Here is a 19420-nt window from a genome sequence, read left to right as displayed (position 1 = left end):
CCTTTCACACTACCGGTAGTTAGGAAATTTGGCCTTACAACAAAATATATTGTTGTGTCAGGGATCTAGACATCTCAGTTAACTTAAGTTCTTACCGAACACCATTGCAGCGGGTTCTAAACTCGGACAACCAGTCCCTTTGAGTAGTACTTTATAATTATGTTAACAAATAATATGACCTTTGTGGAGTCCTGGACGCAAATGACAGGCTCATGTTTTCATATAGTTCTTTATTATATACAGCTATGATTGATTGGCAATTGTGTAGATGTGGTATTAAACTTCTTTTTCCCTCCACCAGTCATTTTAAGGGTATGGGTGTGTAGAACTCCTTTAGTGAAGAAGCAAAAGACTTTACTCCTCCCAGGGGCTCATGTCTGTGTCAATAGCCACGCAGTTATAAGCAGCATAGCGGAGTTTCTCCTCACAAACCTTTGCACTGCAGGACAGAGAGACAGAGGACAGGAAAGAGAAATGAAGGACACACTGGGTTAGACAGCAATATGTGCCAGTAAATGTCAAACGCAAAATTAAAGAAACAATAATAATAACAGTTCAATAAGAACCAAAACTCATCTACAACTACAAAAATCACACCCATGTGTCATCATGATGTAACATGGCGATTTGCTCAAACACATGATGTAAATTCTCCATTCATTGTCAATGGGAATTTTGTGTAAAGAGTGAACTTGTGACTCTGGCTCACAAAACAATGATGATATGATACCAGATTTCAAATTCTGTTATTCCAAAGATTCAGAATGACTCATTTTGGCATTTACCTTGGGTAGTTGGGTAAATAAAGGGTACTAGAGCATGTGGAGGACTGTGGAAGTGCATCTGTCGTTTCAGAGCTGGAGAAGAGGGAGAAGAAAAACGTGTTTTAGAAAATGAAATACAATCGACCTAAACCTGCGTTCATTTGGGGAGTAGGACCCTACTTACCCTTGCTTATCGGGAAAGATGTAGATTGGAGCAGGTAGACGACTCCTCCCGGTCACAAACCTCAGAAACCTGCTACGGTCCTCTAAAAGCAGAATTCACAAGAAGTCTCAATTATAGTCTCAATTAACAATTAAATGTGTTTGCCAGTACATACAATAGAATAGTGAATAATCTGGGTAAACTGACCATTGGTGAAATTCATTAGTGCTTCCCACAAGTATTGCACTCTAACATCAGTTTGTTCCAAGTCTTCATATCGAGCTGTTGGGGAAATAGGAACATCAACATAAGCATAAGCAATGTATTGTGTTATTGTAATATCTGATACCGTTTAGGCAAGGACCAATGATAAGTATCATATCTTTTATTTTTTACACCTACTGTCTCTCTGATAGTATGTATCTTGGAATCATATGGAAATAGGAAAGTACTCTACAGTGCAACAGCTTTTACTGACTGCAAGTGTTGGTGAGCGACCTCCTAAAAACACTCACTGAGTCGTTTCAAAGCTTCCACAGTAATCTCAGGATCTCCACACACTTTCTTCTCCACTTCTTGCCAAGTAAGCAGGTCCAACACAGCCTGGGGAACCACCTTCAAAAGGCCTGCTTGCATGGCTGAAATCTGACGCACGCACACAGAGTAGAATGATCATTCAGTCTAGTGATAGATGTACAGTATATAAACGTAACATAATCACAGATAACCACAACTGAATTCTTACAAATAGGACACTGTGGACTCCTCAGCAATATATCGCTCTCACAAAACATACCTGTTGTCTGCCCTCATCTAGCCGGGCTTTCTGCACCAGGCGGATGAACGCCTTGCGGTCCTCATAGCGGACTGCTATGTTGCTCCCCCCGGGGATGAGCTCCACCATGAGTCCATCGCTCAGAAGGGTGGTATACACCAGCTCCTCACCAAACTTAAACTCATATGTGTCCTGGTCCATGCTCTCCATGGCATCCAGCAGCTTTACCTGAATACCACATGATGCAAACTTACATCAACAACACCCATTCAACTATATGACTTATTGATAGTGTATTGACTGAGATTATCTTCTTTTTTTTGTAGCATGGCCATTCTTGCGGATAAGGATGATGCTCCAGAGAGAACTGCAGAAACAACCATTTCTTCAGCCCTATTCTGTAGTGCTTACCAGTACAGAGTCAACAGCAGGGAAGTCCTTGTTCCAGCTCACTGCCTCTCCAGTCAGCTGTTTCCACACCAGCCCAGGTAGAGCCAAGACCTGAAAGAGACAGCAGAACCTATTTCGCAACGTTTCCCAATCAGCTAAATCGTAATTCCAGGTGATAATAGCACCTTGGTTAATAATGAAACTGTCAGGATGTAGAAGACATTTTTAGAATCTGATCTCAGGTCAGAATGGGTTAACTATCCAACAAAGTGATTTCACAAACCAGGAAGTCTTTGCCTCGGAGAGCAGCTCCCATGAGCTGCCCAATCCACTCAAACTTGTGAAACTCTTTACAGGACGGGTTGGGCACATAAAAATCCCTGGCCTCTCCTGACCCCTGGAAGAAATATAATGAAAATATCAGAAAATATCTGCAGTGCGGTCATCATTGTACCAAAACAAAGACACAGTTGACGGCCAGTCAATGACTCAAGTACCCACTGCGATATTATAATATCACAACATAATGTATGTTATATCATTGACCTAAATGGTGTTATATCAACAATGATAGGATAAATGATAGGATAAAAAAGGCTATGTCTGTATCAGAAATGACTTTGGACAGTACAGGTGGAAAACTTTAGTTAAACTTGCTGAGTGACAGATTATTTTACCTGGGTTACATCTTCTGATAATTGTACTTGAATGTTGACATGAAATATTATAATCCCATTTAGTTTCTCATTAGCGCGAGCGGAGCGTGACAAAATAGGCTACAGCTTGTTAACGCTGCTGCTCGCTAATCATGAGCACACATGAAACTAAGGCTACGTACGGTAAGATACAGCGGATCCGACAGTGATGTCACTGTTAAGTAACACGGACTTGAAACGGTTTATAAACCATAGTCAGTGATATCACTGACGAATCCTTGGTACTTTTCACCGCTGTTTGGAGAATGATCCTGGTAACGTGCGGTAGAGTCACGTCTGGAATTCCCTTCTCACGTACAGGTGGTAGATGTCCCGCAGACCAGCACCGGTCCGCATACCGGTGGTTGGGAACCTGGTCTACACCCTCCCCGCGACCAACAGCTACTGAATGGTTTGGCAGACCGGGACTATAAACATGGGGGAATTGTCAATGACTATATTGGGGCGAACTAACAGGATGCTGAGGTCCACTGTCATGCAAGCAAGAAGTGACTCTTAAGCAGAGTGTGCGAGTAGTACCTGGTTGGATGTACGGGTGAAGAACGGTAGAGGCATGGGACACTCCGCTGAGCTGGGGCAGAGCTCTTCTGACATGTCAGCCAGACTGTCTCGAAATCCACCACCTTGGTCAATGATTCCCTCTGCGATGAATTTACACTCCCACCACTGGTCATAACGTGCAGGCCACCTGACAGACCAAGAACAATTCTTTACTGTTAAAGGTATATTCAGTGATTTCACTTAATTCAAATATCACTTATTTTTTTGTTTTGTTGTGATAATCCTCTCTACTATAGAGTGTTCTGACCATATAAGGAGTTCCTCCCTGTCCCCAGTTAACCCCTGGGGGTCAAAAAACCTTAGGTTTCGTTTTTGACTCTCTATCCTGATTGGACGAAAGGCTGGGTCCCAGGCCAAAAACTAAAACTAAGGTTTTTTGAGTGAAATCACTGAATATACCTTTAATTCGTTAAAATATGTCAAATTGTCTGAACACTACATCTTAGCGAAATATATTAGATCAACGTATGAGGGGCCGGTGACCCTAATTAAGTGGATCTGCTCATCACAGATGATGATAGAGACGTGTGCTGTTTCATTATGGCGTCAAGTCTTGCATGTTGTCCTTGGATGTACACACGTCTTTTCTAATCAAACTTTTTCTAATCAAAAGAAATAATAATTGGCCTCTACATACTTCTGCACCCTTGCGGTTTTAACCACATGGGCAATGTTCTGTCTTCATTTCTGACTTCAACATGCCATTGTTTGGACTATTAACGCTTCTATGGAGACTTTAGTGTGACCAGCACGAGGTAAGAATGGAAGTTTATGTCTCCCGGTATTGTTTTTGGAAGATGCTGGCGGAATACATGTGCCTGTTGGCTGTAGCTGATTAGTGCACTTTAACTATAATCTTTTTCATATATATATTATAGCAAAGAAAGGTCACCTCACCTGTAATCCAATGTTTTCTCAAACTTGTCAGATGGTTTGAGACCGTCATACACCTAGAATATGTGAAGATAAAAACAAGCTTTGTATACACACAAACACACAACATAATCACTATAACAATAATAATTTCCTTCAAAAAGGACGACTTGATAAAAAGCTAGATAGTGAGATAATGTGCCATTACCTGTGTGAAGACAGCGTTCTTGCAGCTGGGCTCCAAGGAGGGGTTGTCCCTGTGTTCCATGGCAAGGCGCCGGTTAATGTAGAGGCGGGGCATGAAGTTGGGTTTACTGGTCTCAGAGTCCTTCAGGCATTGTGTGATGAGAGCCGAACGGCGCTTAGATAGCAGCAGGAATTGCTTTATACTCTAAGGGGGGGCCAGAGAACATGAACAAGAATGAAAAACAGTGAGGTTTTGGATGGAGTTGTGCAGTGCCAGTGACAGGTTTTCATTTATTCATTTTTCATTACATTATGATGCAGGTTCAACTTGTAGGCTACATCATCAACATAATGATTGGAAAGGTCAGAGCTATAATAACTAAATAACTTAATAACTAAGTAGCTAAATAATAAATATTCATGTGCCCTACAATAATCATGTAAAGCAGAAGTGAAAAAGGAAAAGCAGTCAATTTAAAACACTGTTCACTCTTTATACAGTTTCCACATAACTCACTTTGATCTGGTTGAATGTGCCCAAGCTGTAATCCCAGGCAGGAACCAGATGAGGCAGCAGACTGTCCAGAAGAGAGATGAACCTGCAGAACAATACATAAAAAATAGACAATATTACACAAACCCAGAAAAAAAGAGATTGATGAGTCATGATTAAGAGCTACATAAGTAAACTAGCCCATAAGTTGAATATATATATAGCATTTATAATATATATATAATTGATATATATTATAATATAGCATTTTGGGGGAAATGTCTGGACAAGAATAATTTCGCACAGCTTTTGCAGGTCCCTACCTCTGAATGACCAATGCCCTGCGGTAGAGGACATCGGGAGGCGTTCCCTCAAGACGGGGGTAGCGCACCAGGTTGGAGGACTGGAAGACATCAGCATTCAGGCCTAGGTCCCTCTCGCACGACGACTTAATCTTTAGGCCTCGGATCCGAACATCGATGCCCTCATCTGCATGGGGAATAAGAGAAGGAGAAAGACGGTATCACATCATCTCATCTTATCTTAGTTAGAAACTATTGGAATAATAATAATTTCTTTCTGATTGAGTCAGAATGCTATCCAATTGTCCAATGACCACCTCAAATTGACAGAACAGTACCAAGTTGAATTGACTCAGAACTATTCAGATGTTTGCAACCAGAGGTGCACAATGGAGGTAACTGCATGAAACACTGCAAAAAAGTAAGTAAGTAGTACAAACCCTCACCCCTACATTCTTCTATCCGGACCTCAATGACAGGCAGGTGGGAGGTCATATCTTCCAGCACACACACTTCTCCAATCAGATTGCTAGAAGCAAGATGAGAGGGAACAAAAAAGGAATACATTTCAACCAAGCAGACAGTGTGGAACAATTATAAATAAAGTCAAGATATAGTGCTGAATCTGCTGCTGGTATTAAGAAATTAAGAAGACAGATGGTGTTTGATGAGAATATATTTCATTCTGAATAAGTCTTCAAGGGACAAGGTGGCCGCACACACTGCCAAAGTGCCAATAATTGATGAGTACAGAAACCAATGTTTTGGGCAGGTAACTAGTAACTACTTCTTCCTTCTTCAGGGTATGTAATATATTTCATTTCAACAGCATGAATATAGCCATATTCATATCATCCTGCTCAAGTTTTGTAGAAATGCTTTAAAATGCTTACTCATCTATGGTGACATCACTCAGCTTTTTCAGATTGTCCCCCTCTCCTCCGTACACTGTGATTCTCTTGGGCATGTAGTTGTCATCCGTGGAGTCGACAGTCAAAATCAGCTTACTGCATGGCACAATAACGATATAAAATCAATGCTTTGGCACGCCCTGATGCCCATGCATTGTTAATAGGTCTTATCTCTGCTTCCCTGTGTACTGTATATGTGGTTAATGATACTCGGTGATGTGTGTCTTACTTGACCACGGTGCCCCTCTTCATGTGGAGACGGATCCAGTGCTGTCCCTGCATGCCGTCACTCTCCCAGTACGTTTCGGTGTCTCCATCAGTAAGACAGCTGGCGCCTCCGCTGGGGTCCTCCTACAGACACAGATGATAACTCTATTAAATAAGAAAAACGTACGCATTCATTGCCACCTCCGTTGAAGTCTCCCTACACAAAAGTCTGTTAAAAATGTAACAAATACAGATTTACTGGCACCTCTTCTGGGGTCCTCCTATATAATGTACACAGATATCAAACACATACATTCTCTCATTAAGGGCAAGGCAAATCATTTTGTGGATTAATATGTGGTATTGCTATGACAGAGTGGATTTGTGGTCATAAGCAACTTAAATTCCTCTGCCAGTAGTTTTAAATTGCTGCCGTTATCCTAGTGCCAAACTAACACGTGTACGTGTTTGATTCTGTAGAGCTCCATTGACCATTTTGGACTGACCCCCAGAACAACACCACCAAACAGTATTGAGGTCTGAAAGAAGCATTTTACTCACTGAACATGAAGATACATCAATGCTGGTCACACACTGTTTCACACTCCCAAGATTCTCATCCTCCTTCCCTATGTGGTCGTAGAAGTAGTGCACCAAGTCTTCATCACATTCATATGTCCAGGTAGGTGGCAGATATCTGGGAGGATCGAAGAGAAGGGAGAGTCAACTGTTAGTATCAGGTATTTGACCAATCTGGGAACTAAATCGTTACCAAGAAATGTCTTCACCAATGTGTTTCTAAAAGGTGTCTAATAACATGTACTAAAACTTTGAAATTCAACTCCCGGGGGAAATTGAGTTATTAGCATAATATGTGACCATACCCATAACATCCTATTTAAAGAAAAAAAGTCCAAATTTCATAATTCTTTCAGTAGCATGTGACATATGAAACTAGGGGGTTTTCATGATTCTGAATCCATTCCAAGCATTAGTTGGATAAGTGGATATGGCCTAATTTAGCGTTTAGTGTTTTTTGTGCAAAACTAATGCTTGGAATGGATTCAGAATCATGAAAACCCCCTAGTTTCATATGTCACATGCTACTGAAAGAATTATGAAATTTTGACTTTTTGGCCTTATATAGGATGTTATGGGTATGGTCACATATTATGCTAATAACTCAATTTCCCACGGGAGTTGAATTTCAAACTTTTAGTACATGTTATTAGACACATTTAGAAACACATTGGTGAAGACATTTCTTGGTAACGATTTAGATCCCAGATTTTCATAGATTTCTCTTACTATGTATACAACTATTTATTTGTCCAACCTGTCTGCTAATATTTGTCTGCTAATATTTGCGAATATATTCAGTTTAGTTTGAGAGATGTTTTTCGCCTTTATTTAACCATGCTAAACAAGGTGGCCGTAGCCTCGGTACCCAGGCTTTTATTTCCGTTCGCATTCGGCTCAAAGAATTTATGTTGGCTGTGGCTCAGAAGGTTGATCGAATCCCTGCTCCTCCTGCCCACATGTCGAAGTGTCCTTGGGCAACACACTGAACCCCACATTGCCTCCAATTAGTCGGTCAGTGCCACACATGGTACAGTAGCTTGCCACCATTTGGTGTGTGAATGTAGGAAGTGATGACGCTTGGGTGGCTGTTTGCAGCTTCACCCAATGTATGAATGAATGGACCATTGTAGAGCTCTTTGAGTGCTTAGAAAAGCACTATAAAATGCAATCCATTATTATTAGGTTAAGAACGTTTTTTTGGCAAGGCCTCTTGAGGGATAGGGGAAAGGAGGCTAAAATAAATCAACAGATTGAACACAGAAGCATAGTAATGGAAATAGGAATATAGGAATTAAATGAAAAAATATATACCCAATAATATAATATTACACAGAAAGAAAACAAATGAATAATTATGGCAGGAGAGACAAGAATAAAATCACACTTGTGTGAAGTGAGCGGTGCCTTTTATAATGATTATGTCAACAGGGTAGACACAAAAAGCCACACGTTCATTTTGCCATCGACTTGGAAGCCATATGATGTCATGGGGGGGCTACACACAAAGCCACACGTTGGAGTGGTTAGCACCGCTCAAAAAGAAAACACACAATTTACAATTTAGGCATTTAGCAGACGCTCTTAATCCAGAGCGACTTACAATAATCAAGAACAAAAGCATGGGAATACATCACAAAAGCATTTGTCATAAAACATGCGTAAGCTAAGAAAGTAACAGTGGAATATCTATATTATGAGACTATACATATAAACTATATATATATACTACTATGCTATACATATGTACTATGGCGTGCTATGACTATATACAATGCAATTATAGTGCCGTCTACATAACATGTTATAAGTCTGTATCAGATGCTATCTAAGTCTACAGAAATGCTATCTAAGGGGCACACACACACACACACACACACACACCAAATATACGATACACACCTGACGTTTCAGTCTCATTCGGCGTGTCACACAAACCCAACTCACCTAAGCTTCTGGATGGCAGCATCGTCGCTCTCTGCCACCTTGGGTTTGAATCCCAGGTGCAGGGTGTGCTCCACATCCACCACCTGCTCCCACCGATCACAGGGCTTGTGGTCGTAGCCGAAGAGCTGCTGGTGCCTGGTCATGGTGTCCTGAGACTCCACGGGCACCAACCTGTCGCCTCCATCCGTGTGCTTACACACCAGGATCCAGCCTTCCTCCAGCTCCTGGCCCACACGGTGCTCCTCCAGCTGGTCCTGGGGGGGACGTGGATGTGGAATGAAGGCAGTATCTTTAAGACCTGAGGTGGTCCATTCTACATAACATATGTATAGTCTATCAATCCTAGCAGTTGAATAATAGTGGCGCTCAGACATTTTCATGTCAAGGAGCACCGACCCCCATCTCAAATTATTTTGTTCCGGACCAGCGGAAGCAAATATTTGCATTAAAGATGTTTAAATATATATATATATTTATAGATTTATATATATACTTTCACAATTTTCCAAAAATAGCAGATCTATCAACTTGCTGTGACCTTATATGTATATGCTACTTTTAAAGAGACAACGTTTTATGCTTTCCCGGTTTTAATGGATCATAAAGGTCCTTTCTGCTTTTGTAGACAGTTCAGTGGAGAAAGATGGTAGGGTGATGGTAGCATGACGATCAGCAAACATTACCTGGCTGATGCTGGGAGAAAACATATGTAATGCTGCATTCACACGGGTAGATGTAAGATACAGTCTACCATTCATTTGCTATGGAAGCCAGTGACACAAGATACATCTGACATTTGTACATCTACAAAGACGTTGAGCTGGTTTCAACTTCAGCTACAAAGATTAGCATCTTTTGCATCTGCCTTTGTGAACTCAGCATTAGACATTAAAACTACTGTATTGTTAAGGAACATTTTGCAAAGGAGTTTAAAGGTTAATCTAATGGATCTGACAACAGGATGATGAGGTAAACTGGACGCATAAACATACAGCAACTAGAAAATTCACAATTCTTGGAAATTTGGACATATTCTTGGACATATTGCGTGCAGACATTGGCTTTTTTCTTCATTTGATCGTTTTTGGATCCAGCACTACATCTAAAAACTGTAGAGATGTGCAATTGTGCATATCTTTTTCCTTTTTTGATGTGTTAGGCAACCACACTAATAATTAACCTGGAGGAGGTTGCAACTGCTGCTTACCTTGTTTATTTTGACCCAAAGGCCTTGACTGTTACAGTATTCTTCTCCCGTCGTCCGGATACATGTCCCTTTCTTTGGTTCAATGTTGTACTTGCATAATTTCTTGCTGATGCTTTGATGTGGACTTTCCCAAACGGAGACCAAGGTCTTCCCAGTGGTCGAGGCGCCGGCAGCAGAACCGGATGAAGCGGACGTGGTGGATGAAGAATCTTTACAGATTTTATAGCATACCTCCTTCGGCACATAACACAGACACTGTGGCAGGGCTTCACTGTTCCTGAAGCACTCGATGCACCTGTTCAGGAAGCGAATCCTCCCCAGGAGGACGCGAGGGTTGTCACCCAGGGACATCTCTCGTGGCAGGTCAACCCCAGCTCTCCAACACTGGGGTTGGGGGTGGCAATTGCAGTCAACACAGCAGGGGGGCCGCACCTGACATTACAGCGTTCACTCCAGCCTTTGTTTTCATGCAGTAATGCAGTTCCTGTCACACAAACAAACAAGACAAAGCAGAACATTCTTATGAATCGAGGCTCTGGGCCAGTTGGTACCCCAGCAACCATGATGAACGCTGCCATCAGGGTAGGGATGTAATGTAATGGTGACGTGACGCTGTGCCTAAAAAGCCCAAGTCACAATACTTCGTCGTACGACGGTGTGGCTCGGTATTGCTTGCCGACCAGGGTAGCTCTTCTTGTCGGCCAGAGACACCGTCGTGCGACGGAGCTCGCAGGACGGGTGTGACTGTCTGCCGCTTGCCGACAACAAGCGCTGATCTTCAACTATAAATTAAACCAAAACGCCCAATCAAAGTTCCTGTTTCGCAACAGTCAGCTACCGTTTACGTTAGCAAAAAAAGCACAGAACGTTGACGTTAGCGAGTGGACTGAACTGATATTGATCGTTTTACTATATGTGCTGGAACGTCAGCTAGGGGAAATGTGCCATGATCCTGTAAAGAGAGGACATCGCTACGCTTGGATCTGTGTATAGTGCTGCAGAATAACGGTGTTTACGTACCTGAAGTCTTCAGAGATGTAACGGAGATGACTTCAAGTCTCGTTGGCTTGTTGCATTGTAAAAAACAACACGGAAGAACCTTTGATCCTTTTTGACCCTTCGCGAGTTCCGTGGTGCCGAGTTCCACACGCCAAAATAAAAGCTCCACTGCACCCACCGTAAGTGTGCTGTTCGTTAGTATTTCAAAATCAAACTTCAAAATACAAGTTACCCTGCTCCTTTCATATTTTCATCCATGAACGTGAACGGACACTCGGACAGTCGACTATAACTTCTATAAGTACGATTATTTGACATAAATATTAAATTATTAATAAATTAGTCAAGTACTGGGCATTGATAGATTGACAGACATGCTAGATGATTATACCTACAATAATAACTTCTCTTGTATGTGAATAGAACAGAACAGTGTTGCGTGAACATCCTCTTTCCATGAACATCCTCTTTCCATGGCACACTGCCCAGTGAATGACAGTGAAGGCTGTATTTATTGCTATTGATTGTTTGTTACCCATTAACACAGGTCACAGGATATTATACCTACATTATAGGCAAATATGATGAATGAGTGACAGTTTGACACCCAGGATATTTGGAATTACATAGACAGACTATTACATAGACAGACAATAAAAAACATTGAACATTCCTCAGGGTTATTCTTTATTTTAAGACTGAATTACAATCTAACAAAAGAGATTTGTCCCAATGGCTATATGATTCTTCTTGCATTCTTCAAAACAATGCAATGTATTTTGGTATAGCCTACTATTACTAACAGGTCAGCTCATTTTCATTCAATATGTTCCACAGAAATCTTAATCATGGGTGTCTCGGCTTCTTTCTGATTAGAGACATTCCCGTCCCCCTCGAGGGAAAGGAGATGGACATCAGTATCTTCTAGACAATCTCCCTCTCTCGGGCAATCTAGCAGGGATGGAAGGCTCCCTCCTCGCAGGATGCCCTTAGCTTTACGCACAAGACCATCACCCAGATATCCCCTGAGAGGTAAGTTCTCTAATGGTGTGTCTGATGGCTGGTGGATTTCAAGGTCTTCAGCACTCATCCTGAACATGACAAACAAACAAATCCTTTTTTAACCACTTGTTTTTTTTGGATATTATTATTAATAATTGTTGATTGTTTGTATTTATTTTGTAGAAGAATTCCACCAATAATGGCATGCCCAAAATGGAGACACCAGGTTGAAAGAGGTAATGTATTGTATTGTTGTATTAAGCATGATCAGCAGTGTAATCAGCATGGGTAATCATCAGTAATTATTTTGGGAAAGTAATGCCTGTTGTAATAAGTAATTAGGCCTAATTATTATAAAGGACCCATAAAAAGAACGAAAATACATTGCATGGATGCAACTGGGACGTATCCTCAGTGATGTATCCAAGGTCATCAGGGTTTCGCCCGGGTCTCACGAACATCATACCCCTCAATCGGATGACCCAGCGGGGGTGATCAAGTCCCGACTTAAGTCCCAGTAGCTACCCTCGATCAGTCCCACTAGGGAAAGACCAGGGCCACATAATCCGTTGGAACCACTCCGGAACTACTATGCCGGGACTGAGACGTACAATTCTGGCATGTGGAGGGACTAGGCTCTGTAGATATAATAATCTATTATTGATAACCTTATTGTGATTCCATACCTACAAAATAATAACTGTTACGCATAAGCAGGCTAGTTGAGCATAATTAATTCATCCCTTAGTTACCTGCTAAAATATAGAACAGATGAGAAAACAAAAACAGCCTTGCATGCAATTGGAGTGTTGTTTAATTTGTGACATAGTATTCAATGTGGGGTCCAGGGAACCAAAGGGGTCCTTGAGGGGGTTCTATTCTAGTGGGCCCCCAGCTAAATGATTGAAATTTAGGAACCAAATGGACCCTTACAGGTCTGTAACTCTGAGTGTGTACAAATGGAGCCAAATGTATCTGATTTGTACACTCTTCGGGTTAAATTAACACTTTATATAGATTTACAGGGGGGTCCATGGCTACCTATCAAACTGGGGGGCCTTGAAATTGAAAAGTTTGATAATCACTGGGAAAGACTAGAGCAATAAAACGTGAATGTTTACCTCATGTCATAGGTAGAACCTTTGAAATTAGGTTTCGTGTCGACTGTGGACACTGTGTATGGGATGGAGAAATATCCCTGTTTCCAATGTTTATCCTTCACCATTGGGGGGAGATTCTGATGCATGTTGTCCACTGCCAACATTGACACCTGTGTATAGGATAGAAAACCAAATAGCAGTATGAACCTCCATCAATGCAAAAAAAAAGTCTTCCTAAATATACTTTGTGTCATTAAGGGATATATATGGTAGTCTGCTCCACATTGACATTTATATTAAGATGGACGGTAGGGAAGTAGAGAGGGAAATGGCATAGGGGAGATTTAGAGTAGAAGGCTCAAAGATTTGATTCTGAACCCAATTTGTCATGCCACATTGTGAGATCTTGATCTTCTATTTTTGGTGAAGACATTTGGTTTATCAACAGTGTAGTTATAAAATAAGATTTTCTGGGAGATTAGATTACACATTAAAAACCTTCCTTCAGTATTAATTTCACCCGTTTCACCCGGCCACTTCACCCGTTTTGCAGCCAGATCTTATTATGATGTTTGGGAGACAAGAAACACTTTCCTGGGGTTTTTACGTGGGTAATATGTGTTTTTATAGATTATTATTAGTATTATTTCAATTTTAGTATTTCACTTAACAACACTCCTCTGAAACGGGTTGATGACTAAGTATTTGGGTTCATATAACTTTCAAACTAGGAAGGGTATGGCCTGGTCAGCCTGCAATGACATGCATAAGATCTGGTCATCAATTAGTAAGATGTTAAAAGTAAAAATATTTAGGACGACCGTTGAGCCGATTCTACTCTATGGCTCCGAGACACTTTCAAAGAAACAAAAGAATCGTTTGGATGGCACACACCCGCCTTCTAATGAGAGCGCAAATTTTGTCTTGGAAGAGCCACCCATCAACTAATCTAATATATGGCAACCTTCCCCATGTTTCTTTACTGGTCCGATCCAGAAGAGCGCAGTTTGCCTCCTTCCTGGACTACAATTCCCATAATGCTTTGGTCCACTGCTCTTCCTTGTGGATAGGGGGAGGGCTGTCTTACTGAGACAACATGTAGTCCAGGAAATAAGTGAGCCCAGTGTCCATGACATCATGGAGCCCATGGACACTTAGTGAAATAGTGAAATATCTAAAAACACATATTACCCACATAAAAACCCCAGGAAAGTGTTTATTGTCTCCCAAACATCATTAAAATAAGATCTCGTTGCAAAAGGGGTGAAGTGTCCCTTTAAGAGTGGAGCCATAACTGGTGTAAAATGGATGGAATGGCCCCATTTTTACACTCTCAGAGTTAGGATATTACTGTGTAGATGCTGGTACTGCGTATTGAAAAGAAGCCTTGTGCGAAACATCACCTGGATGTTTCGGTCTATCAGTTGGTTTGTTTCAAAGTCATCGTCATCCTCTCCAAATGGATTGATAATGAGTTCCCCCACCTGCAGAAAATATATACAGTACTTAATGCAGTCTGAGTTTTCATAACAAAATGTGTTTAATTTGATTGATTCAAGAATTCACTTGTCATCTCACCTTGAGCCAGCCAGCATAGAAGAAGAACTGGAGCAGAGTGAAAACGGGTATGTACATATCCAGGTTGTGATTCTTGTATCCCTTCTCAGGGTTCAGAAACTGGCGGCCAATCAGGCAGAAACCAAAAAAGGAATACACTGCTACAGTAACAACCTGTAATTGATTAGTGAGTTCATTATTATAGTTCAACTTTCTCCCAAAGTGGCTGACTAGCACTGCAACATATGTAAACCCCGCAAAAAAAAGCACAAAACAGTGAACAAATTCTAACATTGAATGTAGGACATATAGTGTAGTTACACAGTCTCTGCTAATGTAAAAGGCTGTCTTTATTCACATTTCACAAACGCATTAAACCCGGCCATTGGCTTTTGTATTGCAAAAGCCTCTATTGTAAAATTGTACTGTAAAATTGTACTGCTACAGCCTACCTGAGTATAGACCAGAGGGATGCTGATCCAATCATAGTGGAACAATAGACTGCACTTTGCTCTGTACTTACACAGCTCCTACAGACAGAGTATCAGTTAATGAAAGGACATTTTCTAAAATGTTATAAAATTAGGACAGTGCATGGTACTGTATATTAGAGATTTTGAAGCAATTATCAATCAATCAACTTTATTTGTGTAAAAACAAACACCATAAAAACACTATATATATACTTGTACATAAAGAACACCCCTATACCATAAAACATCCATCTTTACAATAGACAATCATATCAGTGTTGACTATATGTCTTGTAACACTGAGGCTGGGGTTAGACAGCAGTATAATATTAGAATTATAAGACTCATTCAGTCGACACATACATCTGTACATCAAGTTTCTCAATAGGGCATGTAAAGTGTTGACTCCCACATTAGATGTCCTCTAAGAATATATAAAAGTTTCCACGTGTACAGTTATTATTTAGTCCATTTACAGAAACAACAAAATACTTTACATCCATGAGCAGTCTCAAAGCTACGTCATCCTTCACCCGGCCTTCCTCTCGTGCCTTGGATGCCAAATTTGTAAACCAAGTCAAAGGCATCCAGTAGTTGTTGAAATCACAGTGCAGTGACTCTGACTCAAGCATTTTGAGTTCCTGTGGGGTCATAAATCCTACAAACAGAAATTAATTGCTCCACAAACCTTTATGGAATTAATTCAGCAAAATCAGCTAAAGGAAAACCCACTACATTACAAAAACACCACACAATAAAATATTCAGTGTTCATTTTTATCCATTGAGGTCCATCTGGTCTATTTTGTCTCGGAATTAACCCATTTTGGTGTCAGCATCATGTTATGCTTTAGCTATTTAAAAATAGCAGATCTACAAGCTCATATCGCGCCACCGAGTGGCGCGATACGAGCTTGTAGGTCTGCTATTTTTGAAAAATCGAAGAACGACTGACATTTTTTAGAATCTGATCTCAGGTCAGAATGGGTTCATCAGACCAGTGTGTGTCCGGCGGAAACCTCTTATGAATCTGATCTCAGGTCAGAATGGGTTAAAGATTTTACTGTGAACGTCCTTCTTGACGGTCTTCATAAATATGCCAGTACACATTACCTACCAGATTCCACAATGTGTTCAAGAGATGGGAAGCGTTTGCAGACTCTCGTGCTTATGGAACGCAGAATGAGAACTGATGATAAGTTAGCGTATCTCATGAGTGTGCGTCGCAGCAAGCGTCCCCTCTCATCTTTTCCGTGAACATTTCCAGACACCACCATCATCAGGTTGTCAGGGAGCGGGAAGCTGGTATACTGACCCCACCATCTGTTGAAAGCCAGGCTCACGTAGAATCCTGTAATGTTACCAAAGAACAACAAAGTACCACAGTCTTAAAATGTTATGCTTTGCCTGGTGTCCAGTTGAGTCTAATGTGTGAATCTTACCTCTGACGGTAATGTGCATTTCACTATTGTGAGTGCTGTTACTGCTGTATGTCAATTCACTTGGCTGGTAGCTTTGTCACAGTGTGTCCCATTGAAAACTAGAAGAAGTGCCCCTCGGGGCACAGGTCTCCACCAGGGCAGGTCAGTTTGTGGCCTCCTGGTGGCGCTATAAATAGCCAATGTGAAAAGGGTGGCATTTCTTCTTACGCCATGGATGGCAATTGGATGATTTTGTTCCAAAAATGTGTCTAGCAAAAATCCACCTGTTAGTGGCGCTATAACATGTGGGGTGGGATAAGGGTGGGATATATTCCTCAGCCTAGTAGGAAAGTCTGTGAAAGATTTCACGTAATTTGCACGCTGTGTTCATGATTTGAGGCTTTTTGTTCAAAACGGGCCAATCCTGCAAACTTTGAAAGCCAATGTCAGCCAATTAGGATGGAATATGAAATATCGGACAGAGCTGTCTTGAACACGACTCTAGAGATATAGGGCTGTATTTTGCGTGTCTTAAGTACCAGGTCTTATTCCCTTGAGTAAACTAAAGACCTGTAGGCATGGTCAATCCTCTTTGGCCACTCAGAATAGCCAAATGGCATTGATCACGCCTCCAGGTCTTTAGTTTACTCAAGTTAGGGAATAAGACCTGGTACTTAAGACACGCAAAATACAGCCCATAGTGTGTAACGATTTGATGGATTTTTGGACAGAATCTGGAGGAGTAATATAAAAAAATGTTTTTGAAAAAGTCGGCCTCCTGGTGGCCCCATTCTGGAAAATTTGGTTCATCGTTGGCATCCAGGAAGTGTGTGTGCAAAATTTGGCATCGACCGGGTTAACGGTGCCGGACATTAGCTGTACACGGACGGCCGGCTGGACGGACGGACGGACACGAACAGAGTGCAAAACATACTCTCTCCCTATGCCTTCAGCAACATTACAGGATTCAAACTCACAGTCAATCCCTGAGGGTCCTATGCTTAAATTTGACTGTTTTAATTTTTAAACATTACTTACTCAAACATACTTGTTGAATTAATTTAATGTCCCTTATTATGCTCTTGCTATTGCTTGTAAGCAATGTTTAGAGAGGCATGGCTTTTCAGCGAGATGGTACTTGCTGAAACTACAACGCTGTTAAACTTCGGATATGGAGCAGAGGGCTTTACATGTGCTAGAATTTGCCCTTTGAAAACCTATGCAATTTCAACCACATTCAAGAGGTATTCCATTCATATTAACTAATGCCCTTTTTTATATATTAGTCACACTGATGGTAATTTAAAATAGTGTATAACACTGACTGAGCTGCAAAATGCTCCTCTCTCAAAGGTCTTGTCTTGAGGCAGATAGTAGTAAGCTGGTGCGACTTACCCAACACAAATGACATAGGGATAAAGTTGGTATTGGTAAACTGATCACAGTAAAGTGCTACAAGTTCAAATTGATTCTGCTGCTTTGATGTGAGAAAAAACCTGCAAGGAAAATCATATCATTAGAGCTTGCCTTCACTGTAACCAAACAGGTGAATAACGTGATCAGATATATGCAATCACCTGTAAAACACACTGAAAAAGGAATACATGACACAAAACACCAGGAATTCCTTGTAAATCAGCCTGTAGATGCTTCCTTTCCATCGGAACAGGAGCTTGGAGAAGCCGCCAAACTTTGCATTGGCCACCTCAAGGCTGTAGGAAACCGTCATATTTGGTTTAATGTAGTGAGGCAGGAAAGTCCTGTTAAAAATATCAAGGGCACCTTTTAAATTGAACATAGATTAGTTGAATAGCTTAATTCTAACATCATAGATTTATAGAAGGATGGAGAATTTCTTTTTACCTGTAAAGCCACCTGTATCCGTTCTAGAATCAAGTGTGAGTGTCCTGAGAGGACTCACCCTTACGTCTCATTATAAAGTTTAGTGTAGTGCTGTCATCATAGTGCTGTAGTGCTGTCATCATCCATCATGTGAACTTTATTGTGTGGGAACCAAATCAAATTGAGCGCCTATGGAAACTTGTGGTTTTGTTCATAGAATCCAAGGTCTTTGACACTTTTGTTTGAGGGTAACCCGTTATTTATTTATGAAACATAATTTTTTGATATAACCTAATCTATCTATCTATCTATCTATCTATCTATAAATTCACCATGTCTCTGTCTGTACGTCTGTCTGTACGTACGTGTGTACATCTGTAATGCACGTAACTCGAGAACCGTTCGCCCCACCGATTCAAATCTGACACACATGTTCCACTCCACACCCCCACAGGGAATGCAGTGCCGGGTATCGAGTCCGTTGGACGCACGGTTGTCCAGAACCGCCACAAAAAGCCTCTGCCCGGGCTCTGGACAACCGCCACAAAAGGCCTCGGCCCGGGCTCTGGACAGGGCCCCTGTCCTGTACAGAGCAGGGCATGCCTGACACAGAACTCCATATATAGGAACAAGGGGACACAGAGAGACAGATACAGAAATCTCCATATATGGGCATAAAAGGGACACAGACAGATGGGTGGAACGGGTACAACAGGTATTGCATAGCTGGGTGGGGCATGGATCTCCAACTTCGTTACCGACTCGGTGCTCTGCAGCCGGGCACTAGTCTAGTAATAATAATAATAAGTGATATTACAATGAATTATGGATAGCTGTACATGTTGAAAATAGGTTATGATCTCCAGATGAACTAATATCGGTTGCCACTTGAACACGAGCATTCATATTCTGGGGGAACATTAACCAAAACTAGCAGATCTACAAGCTCACAA

General features: G+C 41.3%; 2 protein-coding genes across 3 annotated transcripts; both read right to left on the bottom strand.

Annotated features, from left to right (window-relative positions):
- Window positions 1-236: 236 nt before the first annotated feature.
- hectd3 (HECT domain containing 3) lies at window positions 237-11213 on the bottom strand. Of its 2 annotated transcripts, none has more exons than XM_083781758.1 (20): window positions 11095-11213; window positions 10075-10558; window positions 8868-9121; window positions 6903-7038; window positions 6364-6485; window positions 6117-6230; window positions 5664-5752; window positions 5245-5410; window positions 4946-5027; window positions 4451-4633; window positions 4267-4319; window positions 3328-3496; window positions 2376-2489; window positions 2114-2203; window positions 1724-1930; window positions 1443-1572; window positions 1135-1209; window positions 949-1030; window positions 786-857; window positions 237-439 (listed from the first exon to the last, which is right to left on the bottom strand). In XM_083781758.1, the coding sequence occupies exons 2-20, from the start codon at window positions 10423-10425 to the stop codon at window positions 355-357; spliced, it is 2574 nt and encodes an 857-aa protein (XP_083637884.1). In that variant the 5' UTR covers window positions 10426-10558; window positions 11095-11213; the 3' UTR covers window positions 237-354. The 2 variants fall into 2 exon arrangements, with proteins under 2 accessions (XP_083637884.1, XP_083637885.1); XM_083781759.1 differs by having other exon boundaries at window positions 5670-5752.
- Window positions 10484-18354, bottom strand: best4 (bestrophin 4; the record flags this gene model as incomplete). Its single annotated transcript, XM_083782817.1, has 11 exons — window positions 10484-10558; window positions 10726-10856; window positions 12004-12164; window positions 13197-13345; window positions 14579-14659; window positions 14754-14906; window positions 15185-15262; window positions 15703-15863; window positions 16322-16555; window positions 18021-18121; window positions 18203-18354. The coding sequence occupies 11 exons, from the start codon at window positions 18352-18354 to the stop codon at window positions 10484-10486; spliced, it is 1476 nt and encodes a 491-aa protein (XP_083638943.1).
- Between the last annotated feature and the right edge of the window lie 1066 nt (window positions 18355-19420).

Source organism: Protomyctophum parallelum (genome assembly GCF_964188405.1).
Source record: "Protomyctophum parallelum genome assembly, chromosome: 14".
NCBI lineage: Eukaryota > Metazoa > Chordata > Actinopteri > Myctophiformes > Myctophidae > Protomyctophum > Protomyctophum parallelum.
Note: the sequence above shows the minus strand (reverse complement) of the source record. Positions and strands in the feature narration are given on the sequence as shown.

What these genes read in the sequence shown, in the direction of transcription:
- hectd3 (XM_083781758.1), bottom strand. Translation starts at nt 10,425, where the DNA reads ATGTCCCTGGGTGACAACCCTCGCGTCCTCCTGGGGAGGATTCGCTTC. An exon ending in AGTGATGTCACCATAGATGA is followed by an intron (nt 5,753 to 6,116) that starts GTAAGCATTTTA and finishes TCTTGCTTCTAG; the next exon opens with CAATCTGATTGGAGAAGTGT. An exon ending in TCCGAGGCAAAGACTTCCTG is followed by an intron (nt 2,204 to 2,375) that starts GTTTGTGAAATC and finishes TGTCTCTTTCAG; the next exon opens with GTCTTGGCTCTACCTGGGCT.